Raw genomic sequence first — 18,818 nt, 5'->3', positions numbered from 1 at the left:
TTTCATCAAACGACTCATATTTTTTTTTAAAGGAATATCTACATGGATGAAACTAGGGTCGCTCATAGAGTGACAGAACTGGTTAGACAATTAGTAGAGTGAAAACACGGTTAGTTTGACTTGGGAAATAAAAGTATACCGTTTCTCTGTTTTATTTCCGCAGCGTGTCGTGAACTTTGACCTAAGGTTGACAACAACACACCTAATAATAAATGTAAAACTGTCTGAGGCTTAGAAGACAGATATAAAGTAAAAAAATATATATATTTATTTCAATATCTGCTCCGTAAGTCGTCCCACCCCCATTGCCACAAGGACCTACTCAAAGATTGGAGTAGGGTGGGGTGGGGAGAGCCCAAGCTACCATGCGACTGTAATAAGCTACACATCATTCTGATTGTTAATGAACACCACATCTTTCCCGTTGATTTAAACACTTTCCGTTTTTTTAGATAGTTGAAACAAACCCCCATTATTTAGATGGTTAAAACAACCCACCTCATTATAATTTAGATTGTTGAAATAACCCCAACCCCCAGCGATGGTTGAAACAAACCCCCATCATTTAGATGGTTGAGACCCCCCCATCATTTAGATGGTTGATTCTTCCCCCCCCCCCCCCCTGATTTTGATGGTTGAAACAAACCCTCTATCGTGATGATCGGAACAAGCGCCCCTTCAGACTCCATACAAAAATATGAACACACAGTTTTGTTGGGTCCAAAAAAAAATTGTTACAAATATTCCCCTAAAGATGGCCTAAAAATGTGTTCACCGTTTGGTGCGAGATTTGACGGGATTCCTGGCTCTGAAATTAACCTGAAACCACCTTGAGCCCTGAAGGCCGTGGCCTAATTTCATTTGCCTGATGGGCATTAGGCTTATGGGCAGCATATTGGGGGGGGGGGGCATAGGGGATGGGGGTGGTGACGTTAGGATAAGTGTTCGGTAATGCTGTTTTTTCGGTCCACTAAATGTGATTGAAGAATAGTAGGTGAAGTAGAGTATAAATAACTATGTAAAAATGAATACCATAGAATTCCGTATGTCACCTACTGGTTTATGGAATAAATTAAAGTTACTTTCACTCATTCATTAAGATATTTATAATTAACAGGGATGACGACATTGCAGAGAGATTTAAAAAGTTAAACTAAGAAAAATTTAGGCGAAGGTCACCAAGATCACACTGATGCTCAATGTCGTTGTTCGTGTGGGGTGCAGAGGATTAAACCTTACGTCCCCACGCCACTTTCATTAAGCTCAGTCAATCCAAAACTCACATCATCACCACAGCCCGACGCATCACCACCACAACCGTGCGAATAATACTCTACAACATTGTGTTCACTATTTTACTCTATGAAGATTTAATTCTGCATACCTTAATTCAAGTTAAAAAAAATTCTGTGACCCTATTCTGTAAAAAAAGTGACAAACAATTTTTAAGGTAGGCTTTTTAACGATTAAAAAAAAGTGTGAGTACTTAAATCATTACTGTTAAGTCATACATAGTCACTAGACAGAGAACTAAGTAGTGTGGACGATCACAATTTTAAATTGTTTTCAATAAGAAAAATTTCTTTGCCTCAGATTTGTAATTTACAAGGCCAGTTTGACTTGTTCCATTCTTCCCTTTAGGCTTTGCTATTATAGTATTCAATGTTGGCTTATGAGGACTGATACATATTTATTCTATTAACACTGACATGTACATTCATTCATTGTCAGTGGTTTATTTATAGGCCTACACAACACGAAACGTCAAATTTCATTTTTTTAGTGACGTTTCTCTCATGCGATCTTGTTCGCTTAGTATTTGAGGTGTCTAAGACCCTCAACATCAACATTTTTTGGTTGACTACGTCACACAATGGCACAAGGCACGCAACTTCCGCTCTAGCAGACGAGCAAACAAGGCCGGCAAATCAAATAGCTCACGGGAGCTAACAACCAACAGACGGTGCTATCTGTTTGCTGTCTGCGCATGTCCACCGGTTTGCTGGTGTGTATGTGTGTGTCCTGGGGTAACAGGGCGATGGGATAAACGCATGTCAAGTCGAATTTCGCGACAATTTCGCGACATTTCTCCTTCATAAATATATACATGTGTTAAGGGGAGAGCATATCACTGATTCAAGAAAACACGGCGGATCAACGCATGTAAATATACAATGACCCAAATTGTTATCAATTTGGGGTCGGCGTGGTCGAGTCGGTAAAGCTCATGGTTGCTAAACCGAAAAGTCTCGAGTTCGAACCCTCGGGCAGATGATGCTCGTTAGCTGGGGACAGCCACTCTTCTAGGAGAGACAACTCCAAAATTAAACAACTGCTGCCTTGTAGTTTGTTCTTGGTTGGACAAAGGCTATGGAAGCAAATCCAAAAAGAAAAGCAGGCTGAAATCGGAGTCAATGGCCCCAATGGCGCATAACCAGTTGACACGTAACGCTTAATTGTGTTGGAGGCGTGGTCGAGTCGGCAAAAAGCTCATGGTTGATAAATTCGAACAAAGTCTCGAGTTCAAACCCACTGGCAGATAAATCTCGATCCCCTTCAATACTAATAATTAAGAACGAAGAAGAAGAAGAAGAGTTATCAATTTTAACCAATCAACGATAATAAAAACGATGATGGTAATATTAAGGATGATGAAGCAAAAAACGAAAATGATAATTCATATAGACCTATTGGTACAAAAAAATAAAAATGCCGCACTAATAATTCTAAAATATAAATAAAAAGTAATTTAAATACAAATAAAACTAATACTAGTAATAATAAGAACAATAGTAGCGACAATGACAATGACGATGGTTGTAATGATGATGGTATAACTATAGTGAAGAACTAAACATGAATTCTTATGTACTTCGATGTTAAAGAAAATTCTCCCCAGATGGTATAGTGGCGAGTAGCTAATATACAACATCGAAAGTTTAATTTTTTTAAAATTTTGCACAACTTTTTTATTAACTCTTTTTGTTGGCTGTTGTTTTTTTTTAAACTCGTTTTGACCCCTCAGGTTAACATTTAAGGTTTATCGTTAACTTTTGCTGTTAACTATCTTACTCAAACACTTAAACAGCTATAGATATAACTTACTAATCGAAATTCTCAACATCAAATAATTGATAAAAAAATGTGCAATAACTATCTAATTTACCAGCTAACTATAAAGAATAACCCTGTTTTTTTAAAATTATTTACAAAAAAAAAAAAAAAAAAAAAAAAAAAAACCATCAGGCCGCATTTATATATAGAGGAAAGGGAGGTAAATTGCATGAGTTGTTGATAAAACCATGCTTAACTCCCGTTAAATCTTGCAGTGGTAAAATTGAAAAATATACAGCCGATGGCGATATGGTCATCCTTTTTAGACTACACAAAACCCGTTTCTAGATTTCAATCTAAAAGTAATTTGATTGTTTAATTAATCTATCCTCTCAACAATCTCTAACGAAATTGGTCTTGGAGTTTCATCAAGTTCCCCATAAAATTAATTGTGAGTCGAGTGGTTAGTAAGGCCAAAAACACTGTTAGAATATTTTTTTTTCATCCTTTCTCATCCTGGTGGTTATGTACTGGGTGATGCGCAGAGCTTATTCCAGTTCTGGGGAGAGGCATACAGTAAACACCCACGGGGAAACTAGAGGATCTCGGGTGTGGATGGTCTAGCCAGACTCACACGTCGAACTAAAGTTGATATCTCTGAGAGCCAACAGCGTGTAGGTCTTAAGGTCAAAGACGAAAGTTGGTTTACTTTTGTCTTTTTTGTATGGATCAGTTCAGGGCTAGTCTTGTTGTCTGGATCAGTCCAGGGCTAGTCTTGTTGTATGGATCAGTCCAGGGCTAGTCTTGTTGTATGGATCAGTCCAGGGGTAGTCTATGGATCAGTCCAGGATTAGTCTTGTTGTATGGATCAGTCCAGGGGTAGTCTATGGATCAGCCCAGGGGTAGTATATGGATCAGTCCAGGGGTAGTCTATGGATCAGTCCAGGATTAGTCTTGTTGTATGGATCAGTCCAGGGGTAGTCTATGGATCAGTCCAGGATTAGTCTTGTTGTATGGATCAGTCCAGGGGTAGTCTATGGATCAGTCCAGGGCTAGTCTTGTTGTATGGATCAATTCAGGGGTAGTCTATGGATCAGTCCAGGATTAGTCTTGTTGTATGGATCAGTCCAGGGGTAGTCTATGGATCAGTCCAGGGCTAGTCTTGTTGTATGGATCAGTCCAGGGGTAGTCTATGGATCAGTCCAGGGCTAGTCTTGTTGTATGGATCAATTCAGGGGCAGTCTATGGATCAGTCCAGGATTAGGTGGTTATGTACTGGGTGATGCGCAGAGCTTATTCCAGTTCTGAAATTTCCAGTTGTTGTATGGATCAGTCCAGGGGTAGTCTATGGATCAGTCCATGTGTAGTCTATGGATCAGCCCAGGGGTAGTCTTGTTGTATGGATCAGTCCAGGGGTAGTCTATGGATCAGCCCAGGGGTAGTATATGGATCAGTCCAGGGGTAGTCTATGGATCAGTCCAGGATTAGTCTTGTTGTATGGATCAGTCCAGGGGTAGTCTATGGATCAGTCCATGTGTAGTCTATGGATCAGCCCAGGGGTAGTCTTGTTGTATGGATCAGTCCAGGGGTAGTCTATGGATCAGTCCAGGGGTAGTCTATGGATCAGTCCAGGATTAGTCTTGTTGTATGGATCAGTCCAGGGGTAGTCTATGGATCAGTCCAGGATTAGTCTTGTTGTACGGATCAGCCCAGGGGTAGTCTTGTATGGATCAATCCAGGGGTAGTATATGGATCAGTCAAGGGGTAGTCTTATATGGATCAATCCAGGGGTAGTCTTGTATAGATCAATCCAGGGGTAGTCTTGTTGTATGGATCAGTCCATGGGTAGTCTTGTTGTATGGATCAGTCCAGGGGTAGTCTATGGATCAGTCCAGGGGTAGTCTTGTATGGATCAATCCAGGGGTAGTATATGGATCAGTCAAGGGGTAGTCTTATATGGATCAATCCAGGGGTAGTCTTGTATGGATCAGTCCAGTGGTAGTCTTGTTGTATGGATCAGTCAAGGGGTAGTCTTGTTGTATGGATCAGTCCAGGGGTAGTCTTGTTGAATGGATCAGTCCAGGGGTAGTCTTGTTGCATGGATCAGTCCAAGGGTAGTCTTGATGTATGGATCAGTCCAAGGGTAGTCTTGATGTATGGATCAGTCCAGGGGTAGTCTATGGATCAGTCCAGGGGTAGTCTTGTTGTATGGATCAGTCCAGGGGTAGTATTGTTGTATGGATCAATCCAGGGGTAGTCTATGGATCAGTCCAGGGGTAGTCTTGTTGTATGGATCAATCCAGGGGTAGTCTATGGATCAGTCCAGGGGTAGTCTTGTTGTATGGATCAGCCCAGGTGTAGTCTATGGATCAGTCCAGGTGTAGTCTTGTTGTATGGATCAGTCCAGGGGTAGTCTTGTTGTATGGATCAGTCCAGGTGTAGTCTTGTTGTATGGATCAGCAACACGGAGAGTCAACGACCAGAAGAAAAAGGGTACAGACTTGTATGAACATTAGTCCATGACAGATCATGGGATTGAGATCATGGATTGAGATCATGGCAACACAAAGTACGTAACTGTAACACAGACACATGGTAAAGGACAACGCAGGATCCGCAACGTTTTCGACTAAACTCGCCTAGCTTGTATAAACATGCAAAGGGAAACAACTCAATTAATAATTTCGGTAAAATTGACCTAGCGTGGTTATATACCCTGGGGTTAAGAAACAATACAGAAGTGTGTAATCGCACTTTCTAGCTACCTCCCCCCCCCACAGCGAAAGCACCTCCTTTTCCCTATCAGGAGTGGTGTGTGTGTATGAATGTAGGGGAGGGGGGGGGGGTGGTTCACTTGGACAAAATCAGCAAAAGAGATTTAATTTAGGTATACCCCTTACAAAAGGAAGAGAGCTCATATAAATTTGGGTGAAAAAAAATGAAAGGGGAGGGGGGGGGGGGGCTCTAGATGTATCGTTATTCCAGGAGCCAGACAGCTAGATTGTACACACATATAGATCTAGAGAATCTAGGAACACTCACTGAAACGCTGTGGTGTTCAGTCACTTTGATATATTTACTAAAGGGATAATTGTGCTTTAAGCAATAAAATCAGTATGAAACACGGTACTTAAAACAATTAGTAAACATTGAGGCCTAAAATTATTTCCTTGTCCTACTTTACCTACTTATAATTGAAATGTTTCAAAGAACTGTAACATCAATAATCAAGGACAGGTAACACTGATCAAACATGGGTTATATAAGGGACGTAATTCAACTATAATCTTGTGCTTGAGGTTGGGAAGAGTATAAATACAAGAACCATGAAAGTGAACCAAATTATTCTTGGCGAAATGGTTTGAAGTTTGTCAAATAACAATTAGTATCCTCATGGAGAAATCTTTTGATTAGTTATACTAACTTACATGTTGACAATAAAATACTCCATGGATGAGTTGCATATAACTGTTTCCATTTTTTTTTTCACCTGTCCATTATTATGTCTTGTGTTGTTTTACATTGAATTATGTTAATGTTAATGCAGTGGTTCTAAATCTATTAGGTGGTACCAAACCCCACAAGTTTCATTTGCCCATTCACCGAACCCTTCTTATGTAGATCTATCGTCAGCACTGTCAAAATCTGATGGTGAATCATGAAGTGTGTGTCTTGACCTCTGACAAACCCTGAGACTGACTCATTAAACCACTGGGGTTCCATAGAACCCAGGTTAAGAAGCACTGGTTTAGTGTACTTGTTAAATAACAGCCAAAAACCAAAATGAAATTTCAAAATGTATTCTGATATTATTTACATAACAAATTGGTAATTTCTAACATGGTGAATGAACAGTGATACAAAAACTAACCATTCCATTTGATGAAGAAATAAAAGGATAAAAATTAAAAATTGAACATTGCCAAAACAGTTAAAATATTCTTAAAAAGCAATCTACAAAGATTAATTAATAATAAAAAAAAAACATTTTAATTGCAACATGAAATCACACATTTTACAATTTCTATTGATTCACAAATTTTAAGACTGATATGCACTCCATATCTTCACAATTTTTTGTAAGCATTAAGGAGATGGGGAGTTATAGTATTTTTTACTATAGTCTTCTGGAATGCAGTCAATAAAGATTATCACAAACAGTCACCTTAAACTGTTGTTGCATTGTAGAATAAAACATCTGGAATTTTATTTAATGTAAATTCTGTTTCAGGATCTGTCTCAAAATTATTTTAGCTGAACTACTGTGAAAAAAACTAAAAATTCTCAGTCAAACAATGACAGTTACACATACAAACTACGAGTTTGTCACAAACTACGAGTTTGTAAATTCTTGAACATTCTCTCAGGGCTGACAAAAACTTGAGAGAAAATGAACAACCAATTACCTTTACGTATTACATGGGATCAGGGTTCAAACTTAAAATACAAAATTAAAAGGAATGTACCTCAACTAAACTTTACATTTGTACTCACATTAATACTAGCACAATCTCCTATCATATTGGTAAGAAGTTGCAAATAAATCATTGACTATTAAACAGTTTAAACTAAAAGATCATGCACTTACTATAGGACAAGTATGGGGGAGAGGGTGATTTATTTTATGATATGTTGGGTATGGGTGGAGTTAAACACCACTTTTGATTCTTTTTTTCTTCTTCTTCAACAAATTCAGCTTTTGAAATGTTTCCAACATAAGCAGAATTTAAATGTGTGACTTAACCAAAATGGTGCATTTATTGTTCGTCCTTAGGTTTAAACAGATAACCTCAAAGTTTTGCATTAAAGTAGAATATAAAACTTTAACGTAACCTAAATGAGGTTTTTTTTTGGCAAGCATAAAAGTATTTTGTAAGATGTAATAAAAAATGTCTATGCTTATGTCATATAATGTGTGTATAATCTGTGGTAAAGTAACATTAACCAAAAAAATGTCAATTTTTTTTTAGAATACGGGGAGCAATTATCACTAAACATTCAGTACATGTATAAAAAAAGTTTACATTAACATTTCATCACTACATTGTGAATCATCTGGTTTTATAATGACAGGTACACAATATAATAATATTGCTAAGAAAATATTTTTCATCAATAAATAATTATCAAATATTTGTCCTATATTTAGCTTAAAAAAAATTAGCTCTCTTAGGAAGCTAAACCAATTACTGAAGCAAATAGAAAGTCTGGGGGGGGGGAAAAAATCAGATTATTCCTGTTAATAAAATTATATTTCACAGAAGTAAATATATTTTTTGGCAGTACAAAAGAGTAAAGTGTATACAATTAGTTTTGTAAATTTTTAACAACGATTTTAAAAAAGTATTAATAATTAGTTACAGCAAAAGTCAAACAATCCAATCACTTCTAAAACAAAAAGCAATTTTTCCAAGTTAACAAAAAGTACCAGAAAAGAATTGTTAAAATATTTTTAAAATTAAGAAATTTGTATGCTTGGAATGAATTGAAAACGTTATACATATACAACTATCCTGTTAACTTAAATTTCAAAATTTGCAGGTCACACTTCCAATATTAAAGTAGGAAGCATATACAAGAACATTTTATACATAGAAAAACAAAAATTAAGTAAAAAATGAAAATGCAGAGAATTCAGAATGAGCATCAAATTGCTACACATAAATTTTTAAATGTATCTGTAGATTTTATTTGTTACTTATCTTACGACATGATGACTAGGAAACCAAATTTGGCATGGGTTGAAATTTTACTCTAGAGCTCTCTATCTAAAACTCGATTAAGATGAATTATAGGTGGTTTGGACAAAAATTTGTGACAGATTTTCTAACAATGAAAATATTTATTTAAATTGAAGGTGATTAAAAAATTTCCTGGAGTTTTCATTTTACATCACTTTTTAAAAAATTATGAAAAGTGTTATTAGAAGATAATTCAAGTAAATCTTTAACTGAACAACAGACATACAACCTCTGAGACAGTAAAAAATTAGACAAGGCTAATGAAGGCTGGGGGACTGAATGAAACCAATGAATGAAACTAGTGGTGACAAATCTATCTTCTCTACATAAGAGACAAATTTCAAGGGAGAGAAACAAAAACATATCTAGAGATGCATCACAGAGAAAGTCAGAACAAAGTGAAGAACCAACAAAATCAGATAGAGGTTGCCAGGTGATGCACCTTTCAAGGCAAGGTAGTAAGTATGTGAGATAAGTAGAGCATTTAACATCTACTACTGGCAAAAAAATGGATTTAACAAACTCAATAATAGGATGAAGCTGTTGAAGTTGTTCAATACAAACTTAACTTTTTTAAATCATATTTAAAATGAGAAGATGAAATTTAAAAAAAAAATTGTATAAAAAAAACTTTGATTACTATTCTTTCATTATTCAAGAACAAGCTATTCCAGCCAAACTCAATCCATATGATAAAGTTTACAGAACTTGATTCTGGCTAGTTCACATGCGTTATTAGCAGTACAGACAGTAGAAGCAGAGTAAAACAATCACAATAGCCTTTTCATGGTATCAACAAAAAACAAAAATAGCTACCATATTCATTTTTGCCATTACAAAGAAAAACAACTATAAATATGTGCAACTATTAACTTTTTCAATTTACAATAAAAAAATATCTATTTACTCAACACTAATTAATTTTAAAAGAGATAAATAAGGGATCAAAATGGTCCATAAAAACATTTGTAAGGATTTCTTCACCGATGCAGTTAATTTATACCCGTTTCTATATTGGAAGCTGCAGGATCTATCTTAGCATTACACAAACCTTTTCATTGTATGTGTTGTGATATGTCAACTAGATAATTTAAGCACTACAAAGTTTTTTTTTACTGGGACTATTAGGACTCAACTAAAAAAAAAAAGTCTTTTTGATAACCAGAACAGATGGAAAACAAAATCACAAATTTTACAATTACATGAAGCAGCAGCATTCTTCAACAAAATGAACAGCTGTTGAGCAAATTAAAATCATTATGCACACATGCTGTAGTTGAAAGAAAATTTCAATTTTCTGCTTAAACTTCTCAGTATAATTTAAGATGTATCAAAATATTTTAAATAGCACTCTGTTGTAGTTCTAATCAACTTTCCTCGCTTGTGCACACATAAAATGCATTTATCTCACACACATAAAATCACAGTTGATATTATTACACATTAGAGCCAGCAGTTTGTATGAAACATTCTACATTTGAAGCTACAATTCAATCATCATTTACACATGTGTTGTATTACATGAGCTTTATAAAAAAATTCATCCATAAATGAATAGGGTGAAAAAGAATAGACTTTTTGACTATGCAGCAAGTTCATTTCAAGTTTATCATAAAAAGTGTAATCAAAATAAAAAACCTACGTAACTAAAAATTAACAAATAAACTGAATGAACAGAATGTTGCATGTAAAAATAGTCTAAAAAATATATGAATGTTGTAAGTTCAACAGTATTGCAATGTTGTTCTCCTGTAGCTATACACAAAATGTAAGGCTTAATTCAATCACTGTGTGATCACAACTATTTGGTTTGAATAAATTAAACATAATCAATACACGTAATGTCAGACAGCACAAACATAACACCACAAGAAGCACGAAACTGTAGTAGGCTCATTTCAATCATCCAAAATAAACCAATCACAATACAAGATTTAAAACTGCAATGTATCTGGCATATGAAAGTTCCTCTCACTGTGGCGTGATCGTCGCAGTTCGTTTTGGAAATATTCAATTGTTTTATTGAGACCCACCATAAGAGGAACCTATTAGGTAGGAAGAAAAAAATTTTGAGCTATTTCTTCATGAAAAGTTGTTACAAATTTCATTTTAAAATTAAGACTAATTAAACAGAAGTGGGAAGAAGTTTCCATTCATCAATTTTCTGAAAGTGTGTCAAGTAAGATCGAAACTATTTAGTGTACTTGTAAAATAACAGTCAAAACCATAATAGTAGTTCAAATGTATTCTGATATTATTTACATGTACTTATATCACTTTTCAACTCATTTAGCTTAAAAGTAATAGTTGTGCATAAGATTAAATTCTAGTAAACAAAGTAGGTAATTAAATTTGATTTCCAAAACCAAGTGCATTTTGTAGTTTAAGATTAGCTGGTATTTTAAAACTAAGAATCAACTTGTTGCCACATATAATTTTGTAACATACTTCATATATATTCAATGTACAAACAAGTTAAAATTCTTTTAACTTGTGACAATTTTAAAAGAACATATAAGGTCCACGTCTTTTACAAAATGTTGGCAGAAATAAATAATATATCTTTCCTGATAAGACAACTGCTTTTTGAATATTTGAAAACAGACTCTTCAATTGTGGAAATGAAAAAAAGTTTGAAACCAAGCAACCAGACTCACCTTAGGACGCCAGCCCAGGAATTTCATAGCTCTAGTTATATCAGGCTTCCTTCTTTGTGGATCATCTTCCATTGCTGTTTTCTTTATAACTTTACTATCACCACCTATGTGTACAAAAACCAAATCACCACAAAATAAAATACAAGCGAACTGGAGTTGGACTGTAATGGCAAAAACCTGGCCAGTTTATAATTTTTTTTTAGCGCAAGTTGGAATTTTTTTTTAACTAGCGCTTTAAAAAAAACAACAGGGGTGTCACTGACCTACTAAAGACTGGATAATTCTAGCAAACTCCATGATGGTGTGTTCCTCTGGGTTGCCTAGATTGATTGGCAGAGAATAGTTGGAATTCATCAGCGCCATCAGGCCGTCCACAAGGTCACTCACATACTGAAATGACCTGGTTTGTTCACCCTCGCCATAAACCTGAGCAGGAAATCAATACACATACTTAACAGTTGGAGGAAATGGTTACAAAGACTACAGGGGAGGATATAACTGCATACAATGACTACAATTATGGGAGGAAATAGTTACATATTGACTAAATATTTTCTAACCATTAAAGCTGAAAACAATAATCATAAGAAATTAAGTCACAGGATAATCAACATTCAAATTGTCATTGTTTTAAGCCCAGCCAAGTTAATACACCTTAGTTATCAAAGACTTTGTTTCTAATCTTGAGAAACTGAAACACTATTTTCTGTCAGTAATGAGAACATTGTACAGATTCTGAAAAATTTGGCCCTTAGCCTCTCATTTAGTTTCTTGTATATGGTCTCCACTAATCAAAATGAAAGAACAGCTTACTGTAATAGACTCATTCTGCAGAGCTTGCAGGATAAAGTTGCTGACAACACGGCCGTCATTCATATGCATCCTGGGACCAAACGTGTTGAAGATTCGGGCCACTCTCACCTCAATGTTTTCCTAAAGTTAAATCCAGTAAAGCTTCATTATTACAGCTTTAACAGTCTCAAAGTTAACAGTCAAAACTTTATTATTACAGCTGTAACATTCTCAAAGTTAACAGTCAAAACTACATTATTACAGCTGTAACATTCTCAAAGTTAACAGTCAAAACTTCATTATTACAGCTGTAACATTCTCAAAGTTAACAGTCAAAACTACATTATTACAGCTGTAACATTCTCAAAGTTAACAGTCAAAACTTCATTATTACAGCTGTAACAAAGTCTCAAAGTTAACAATCAAAACTTCATTATTACAGCTGTAACACACAGTCTCAAAGTTAACAGTCAAAACTTCATTATTACAGCTGTAACAGTGTCAAAGTTAACAGTCAAAACTTCATTATTACAGCTGTAACACACAGTCTCAAAGTTAACAGTCAAAACTTCATTATTACAGCTGTAACAGTGTCAAAGTTAACAGTCAAAACTTCATTATTACAGCTGTAACACAAAGTCTCAAAGTTAACAGCCAAACCTTCATTATTACAGCTGTAACACAAAGTCTCAAAGTTAACAGTCAAAACTTCATTATTACAGCTGTAACAAAGTCTCAAACTTAACAATGTCAAAACTACATTATTACAGCTGTAACACAAAGTCTCAAAGTTAACAGTCAAAACTTCATTATTACAGCTGTAACAGTGTCAAAGTTAACAGTCAAAACTTCATTATTACAGCTGTAACACACAGTCTCAAAGTTAACAGTCAAAACTTCATTATTACAGCTGTAACAGTGTCAAAGTTAACAGTCAAAACTTCATTATTACAGCTGTAACACAAAGTCTCAAAGTTAACAGCCAAACCTTCATTATTACAGCTGTAACACAAAGTCTCAAAGTTAACAGTCAAAACTTCATTATTACAGCTGTAACAAAGTCTCAAACTTAACAATGTCAAAACTACATTATTACAACTGTAACACAAAGTCTCAAAGTTAACAATGTTAAATCTAATGTTTTGCTAGCCAAACAATCCATGGTAGACAAAAATAGGCTGATTGTCTCCCCTTCTTCCACAGACTTGTGACCTGACCTTTAAGGTTATGTCATTAAAGTGACATGCCAGAACTACACTAGGTAAACAACATGGATAAAAAGCAATGCATTGTGCCAGGTTGATTGGTAGATTAGCTATCATTCAAATAAAACCAGATGCAAAGCACAAGTATAATCTAAAATGTGTTTATTATCAGTGTCACTGAAGTTATCTTTTTTATTTATTTACTTATGAAACCAGGATTAAGCATATTAGTAGAGTTCCCTTTGGAACCTGACAGTCCATGGGGCAAGGGAAGTAGAGTTCAACTGTTTCTGTGACCTTAGCATATAAGGGGATAGTCTGGTCAGCACTATGCCAGCCTTTACCTTTCCCTAACATGAGACAGGTACCCATCAAAGCTGGGTGGACTCAGGATTTTTCTATGGGCTTGAACCTGGATTTGAACTTGAGACTTTAGGATTATGCTCTACCATTCAACCACGCCGTCCCATATTAAGCATATTACTCTAAAAATGACATTTTATTTTCTGTGGGTAGCATAGATAAGAGTTCTTACAAACAACAACATTGTTCAACAACAATACAAATTCCATCTGTGATCAGATCTTCAAGCATAAGATTTGCAGACTGTTCCTCAAATATTCTACCTACCTGTTTCTCATACGCATAACACATTGTTTCAGCAACTCTCTTGCCTTCATCATAGCAAGCCCGAGGGCCTATGGGATTGACATGCCCCCAGTAGTCCTCATTCTGTGGGTGGAGCTCTGGATCTGTCAACACAATTTTCTTCATGTCAAACAACTCAAACAAATAACAAAAACTTGGGCTAGGGAAACTAAAATTTAGGATCTTAAAGAATAAACTATTTCTGATGATGAAACAAAAAATTTTAAAGCAGAAACTTATTCAAACATGGAAACAAAATTTAATGATCATAAAGGATAAGCAAATTCAGATGCTCAGGAACATAACTGTATGGTAACAAACTCCTTACCACCATACACTTCAGAAGTTGATGCAAGCAGAAGTCTAGCTCTCACCCTCTTTGCTAAACCTAGAGATAGAAATTTAAAAAATCCATAACTACTAACTGAAATAAATATACATGTAATAAACTGACAGTTTATTTAAATTTTGCATTGAGAAGTACTTTTCTACTGTGAAAAAGAATTAATTAAGAATTACCTAACATGTTGATGGTTCCCAATGTATTGGTTTTTAAGGTCTTGATAGGGTTGTACATATAGTTGGGGGGTGAGGCTGGTGATGCTAAATGGTAAATCTGGTCCACTGAAAAAAAACATTTATTTTTATATAAAAAATATTTTTAAATGCATAATATAATTTCAAGAATCAAGTTTTACAATCTTAAACTTCCCTTCCCTCAAGATTTTATTCTGGACCTCCCCCCCCCCCCCACCCTATAAAAGTTAGACATCATTTACTGACAGCATCAATCAGTAGTTGAATAAATCTGCAGCAATATACCTTCAATATAAAGTGGGTTCACAATGTCATGATGGAGAAGTTCAAAATTTTCATGACCAATCCAATGCTCGACATTTCTCTTGCGCCCAGTGAAGAAGTTGTCCACCACCGTGACCTCATGACCCTGCATCATCAGACGGTCAACTAGGTGGGAGCCAACAAAACCAGCCCCTCCAGTTATCTGGGATATTTTTTAAAAATATAGCATGAAAAACATGATAAAATATAATAAAACATGAAGTCAATTTTTAAATTATAACTCTTTGACAAAAGGCATTGAGTTGTGTGAGGGGTGGGGGTGTAGGTGCTGTTGAGGTAGAGTGTTCTGGTGAGAGGGGTTTGGGTTGACGGGATGGCATAAGTTAAGAGAAGAAGGTGTTTATGTTCAGGGCTAGTAAAGGGGGATGGGGTGGGGAGGGTAAATTTGTTCTTTTATTTTCTGCCTACTCATTTTTTAGATACTGCAAGTTGAATACCATAACATCTAATGATACATCAAGGCTGTTTCATCCACACACAGAAAAAAATAGCTTAAAGTCTGAGAAGTCATAAATGTTTATCAAGAAGATCTGTTAGATTCCACACAATGAAACTAAATTGCATTTCTGTAACGCGAATGGCAACCAGATTCATCCTGTTGGGGAACTCTGCCCTACTTCTCAGGTAACTAGGAAGCAAAGTTTTAACCCCTTCTCCCATTGGTCCACACATTTGTTAAGGTTGATAAGGGGGAGATGGGGAGATAATCGTTGATGCTCCTTGCTCTCAAAACTGACAGGTTTTTCTACTGCTTAAGGACTAATTGAAATATTTGTACAAAAAAATAGCACGGAAAAGCTTGAATAAATGTATAGCTAATTATGCACAGACTTACCAAAATTCTTTTCCTATCTTTGTATGTAAGAAATTTGACCTCTGGATAAGTTTTTTTTCTAAGATAAAAAAATAAAAAATTCAAACTAAAAAAAATGTTTTAAAAGACATGAAATGTGTATCAAACAATTCAGTAATAAGGTTATAGGGTGTTTTTTTTTTGGTTGAACAGCATTCATGCTGTTTAAGGAAGCTCAAAATGATACACTGAGGCAGTAACAATAGCTTACCCAAGCTCCAGAGATCGGATCTTGCCTTCTAACTCTTTAAGTTTCTCTGTCTCCTGCTCATTATTCAAGCTGCTGGATATGACAAATACAGGCAAATAAAAACTTTAACTGAATAGTAAACATTTTAGGAAAACAATATTTATATTTAAAAAGCAGCTATCACTAAACTGACTAGGGAAAAAAGATTTTTCCTCACAGACCAAACAAAAAAGTATTTTTTCACGATAAACAAAGCAATTAAAAAAGTATAATCAAAATAATGTATGCTTTAGAATGTTTACCGTCCAAACCTGGTATTTGCTGCTGATGGCAAGGCCTGGTACACACCTGTATGATCAAAACAATTGCAGACATAAATACCACAATAGCAAACTACATGTGTATAAGGTTAGGTTTGGTTGTCGCCCCTCCTGGGACATAGGCAGCTAACAAGAACTGTGTATAAGCTAACAAACAAATGTAGAAACTATACCTTTTTAATAAATTATTTGCAGCTCACTTCACTAAAGAAAATTGCAATATTATTTAACCAATTAAAATTTAAGAATCCTACAACTTAAAGTATCCTTAGCTCATCCTATATTAAATACATACATATTTTTCTAATGGGATGCATTTTATACTAGCATGTGTAAACTAAACTGAATACTTACCAATCAAAATTAAAATCACTACAGCACATACGCCTAGCATTCTTCTTTTTAGTATCATACGAATAGGTATGCGAAAGGGCATTCCTTTTTAGGTCGACATTACATCTAAGGAAGAGAAATTAAACACCAGTATATAAAAAGAAACAAAATACATCAGTGAAGAGCTGATTAATAATGACAAATCATACAAAACAAATTATAAACTATAATAAAGATACCCAAACAAAACTGTATTGACACATGTAGAGAGTAAGTAACAGCTTGTGCATTATTTTCAGACAATATTAATGATAGAGATCTGGAGCATAGAGAACACAATGGGACTATAAATAAGTAGAAGAAGCCAAGTATTTATTTTCTGATTTATTTTGGCTTAGCTTGGAGAATGCATGCCTTCTCTTTAAAGAAAGGTGCTACATTCATTAAAATTAGTTTTAAACAAGTATTATAGATCAACCTAAAAGTGAGAAATATTACTTCAAAATAAAAAGTAAAACAAATTTTTGACCCAAAGGAAATGAAAAAAGCATAGTTTTATAAAGCCACATTATTATTTTCTGCCTAACTGGTAGCTGTGACTTAGAGAATAAAGGGTATGTTCTTTAGGGGAAAGAGGTATGGTTTAATTTTCAAGTATATATTTCAAAAATAAACAATGAATAAGAACAATATCGGCATAATATGTAAAATAATTTAAAATGCAGTGCCCTCCATTTATAATATAATCAGCAAGCCAAAACTAGAATATTTTATCAGCAAGAAATAAAATCCTAGCAGTAGGGATAGTTGATTTTGGCATTAATATGTGTACTTAAGATCATGGCAGCTCTATAACTGGTATAATCCTTCATTGTATACAGATATATGTAGGTTAATCCCACAACAATCCTTTTTCAAAATAATATGCACCATTCAATTTTTAAAATCCCATATTACGTTCATTCTTTTTTTTTAATTTAAAAGAATTTTTTTTATAATATTGTATTTCTTTCAATTACAGTAAGATTAGAGTAATAAATGCTCCAACTTAACTGCTACCACAAATGTGAGAATGAACTGTATTCCGTCATAAGCTAAATTATTTGTATGAAACTCTAAGTGTTACCAAAGTCTGTACTGATATGCACTGCATTGATAATACTTTACCACCTGTCTAGCTACAAACAAGGTCTATGGAAAAATTCCTTAATGTGCTGCATGACTAGGCATATGACAAATTCCCAATATACCTCTCATTTAAAAAAAAAATCCACTTAATATAGTAATACAATACGTCTGAAGAGCATTCTGTGTTCTTTTATCTCATTTACCTGGATTTTTTTTTTAAATCTCCAATTGTAACACTACAAAAAAATATCTATGAATAAAGGTTTATTGAACGTGTACGTCAAATATTCTGAACACAGCCTAGCCCACATACAGAAAGACATGTGCCAAACCAAATGACATGCAAGAGGTCTGCACATCAAAGGCTGGGTGCTGTATAACTCTAATAACACAATGTCAACAAGTACACTACCTGATTTAATCAAGTGGAAAAGATTACTTGAACCAAAAAAATATCTGTAAATATTAACAAAAAATACCTGTAGAATAAGAATTTAGATCAGCTTGGAGGCTATATAGCCAGTAAAATTTGTTTCCAAATGTAGGGTTAAAGTAGTTTTTTTTGGCTTTAAATATGTCAAATCCTGACCACATAATACAGTTGAATAGACATTTTTTGTGTGTATATATCTGAATTTCAATCGGCTACATCAAACTTTTTAAACACAGCCCATACCAGATTTACATTCACTTATCTGCACTTGGGATTGTGATACAAATGTCTAAGAAGAAAACAAACACTTCTATCAGGTTTCATGAAGGCTGAATAAGAAAGAAGAATACAGGTGAGAGGTTGTGAACCTTTCCGATTGAAGACCATGGTACTGGTAGATAAAATAAGTAGCAACAATTTCCTGCCCTCAATGGAATGTTTCCACATCTAGAAACAGATGCAGGTGATAAATTGGATTGGTACACCTGCTAAAGTACAACTTCTTTATTGGTTGTATTTGCTTTCAAGTCTACATTTTTGCAGAAGAATGAAACATCTGAGAAACAAATAGATACAACTGTATTAGCTAAATATGTAAGGCTT

At 34.8% G+C, this 18,818-nt stretch overlaps 1 protein-coding gene across 5 annotated transcripts in view; it reads right to left on the bottom strand.

Moving 5' to 3' along the window:
- Positions 1 to 6,847: 6,847 nt before the first annotated feature.
- The window catches only part of LOC131941577 (UDP-glucuronic acid decarboxylase 1), a 20,249-nt gene continuing 8,278 nt past the window's right edge, over positions 6,848 to 18,818 (bottom strand). For 2 of the 5 annotated variants that reach the window (XM_059300888.1, XM_059300889.1), the window contains exons 2-13: positions 16,676 to 16,780; positions 16,304 to 16,349; positions 16,023 to 16,094; positions 15,794 to 15,851; positions 14,920 to 15,100; positions 14,617 to 14,721; positions 14,426 to 14,485; positions 14,080 to 14,201; positions 12,266 to 12,385; positions 11,716 to 11,878; positions 11,453 to 11,556; positions 6,848 to 10,840 (exon numbers count right to left, since the gene is read on the bottom strand). In XM_059300888.1, coding sequence (XP_059156871.1) covers positions 10,730 to 10,840; positions 11,453 to 11,556; positions 11,716 to 11,878; positions 12,266 to 12,385; positions 14,080 to 14,201; positions 14,426 to 14,485; positions 14,617 to 14,721; positions 14,920 to 15,100; positions 15,794 to 15,851; positions 16,023 to 16,094; positions 16,304 to 16,349; positions 16,676 to 16,757 — 1,224 coding nt within the window. In that variant the 5' untranslated portion in view covers positions 16,758 to 16,780 and the 3' untranslated portion in view covers positions 6,848 to 10,729. Of the gene's footprint in view, positions 10,841 to 11,452; positions 11,557 to 11,715; positions 11,879 to 12,265; positions 12,386 to 14,079; positions 14,202 to 14,425; positions 14,486 to 14,616; positions 14,722 to 14,919; positions 15,101 to 15,793; positions 15,852 to 16,022; positions 16,095 to 16,303; positions 16,350 to 16,675; positions 16,781 to 18,261; positions 18,325 to 18,818 lie in introns of those variants that run through there. The other 3 variants (XM_059300890.1, XM_059300891.1, XM_059300892.1) reach the window with 3 other exon arrangements.

This window comes from Physella acuta, unplaced genomic scaffold (assembly GCF_028476545.2).
Source record: "Physella acuta isolate Inbredline_101_S28 unplaced genomic scaffold, ASM2847654v3 ptg000366l, whole genome shotgun sequence".
Lineage (NCBI taxonomy): Eukaryota > Metazoa > Mollusca > Gastropoda > Physidae > Physella > Physella acuta.
Note: the sequence above shows the minus strand (reverse complement) of the source record. Positions and strands in the feature narration are given on the sequence as shown.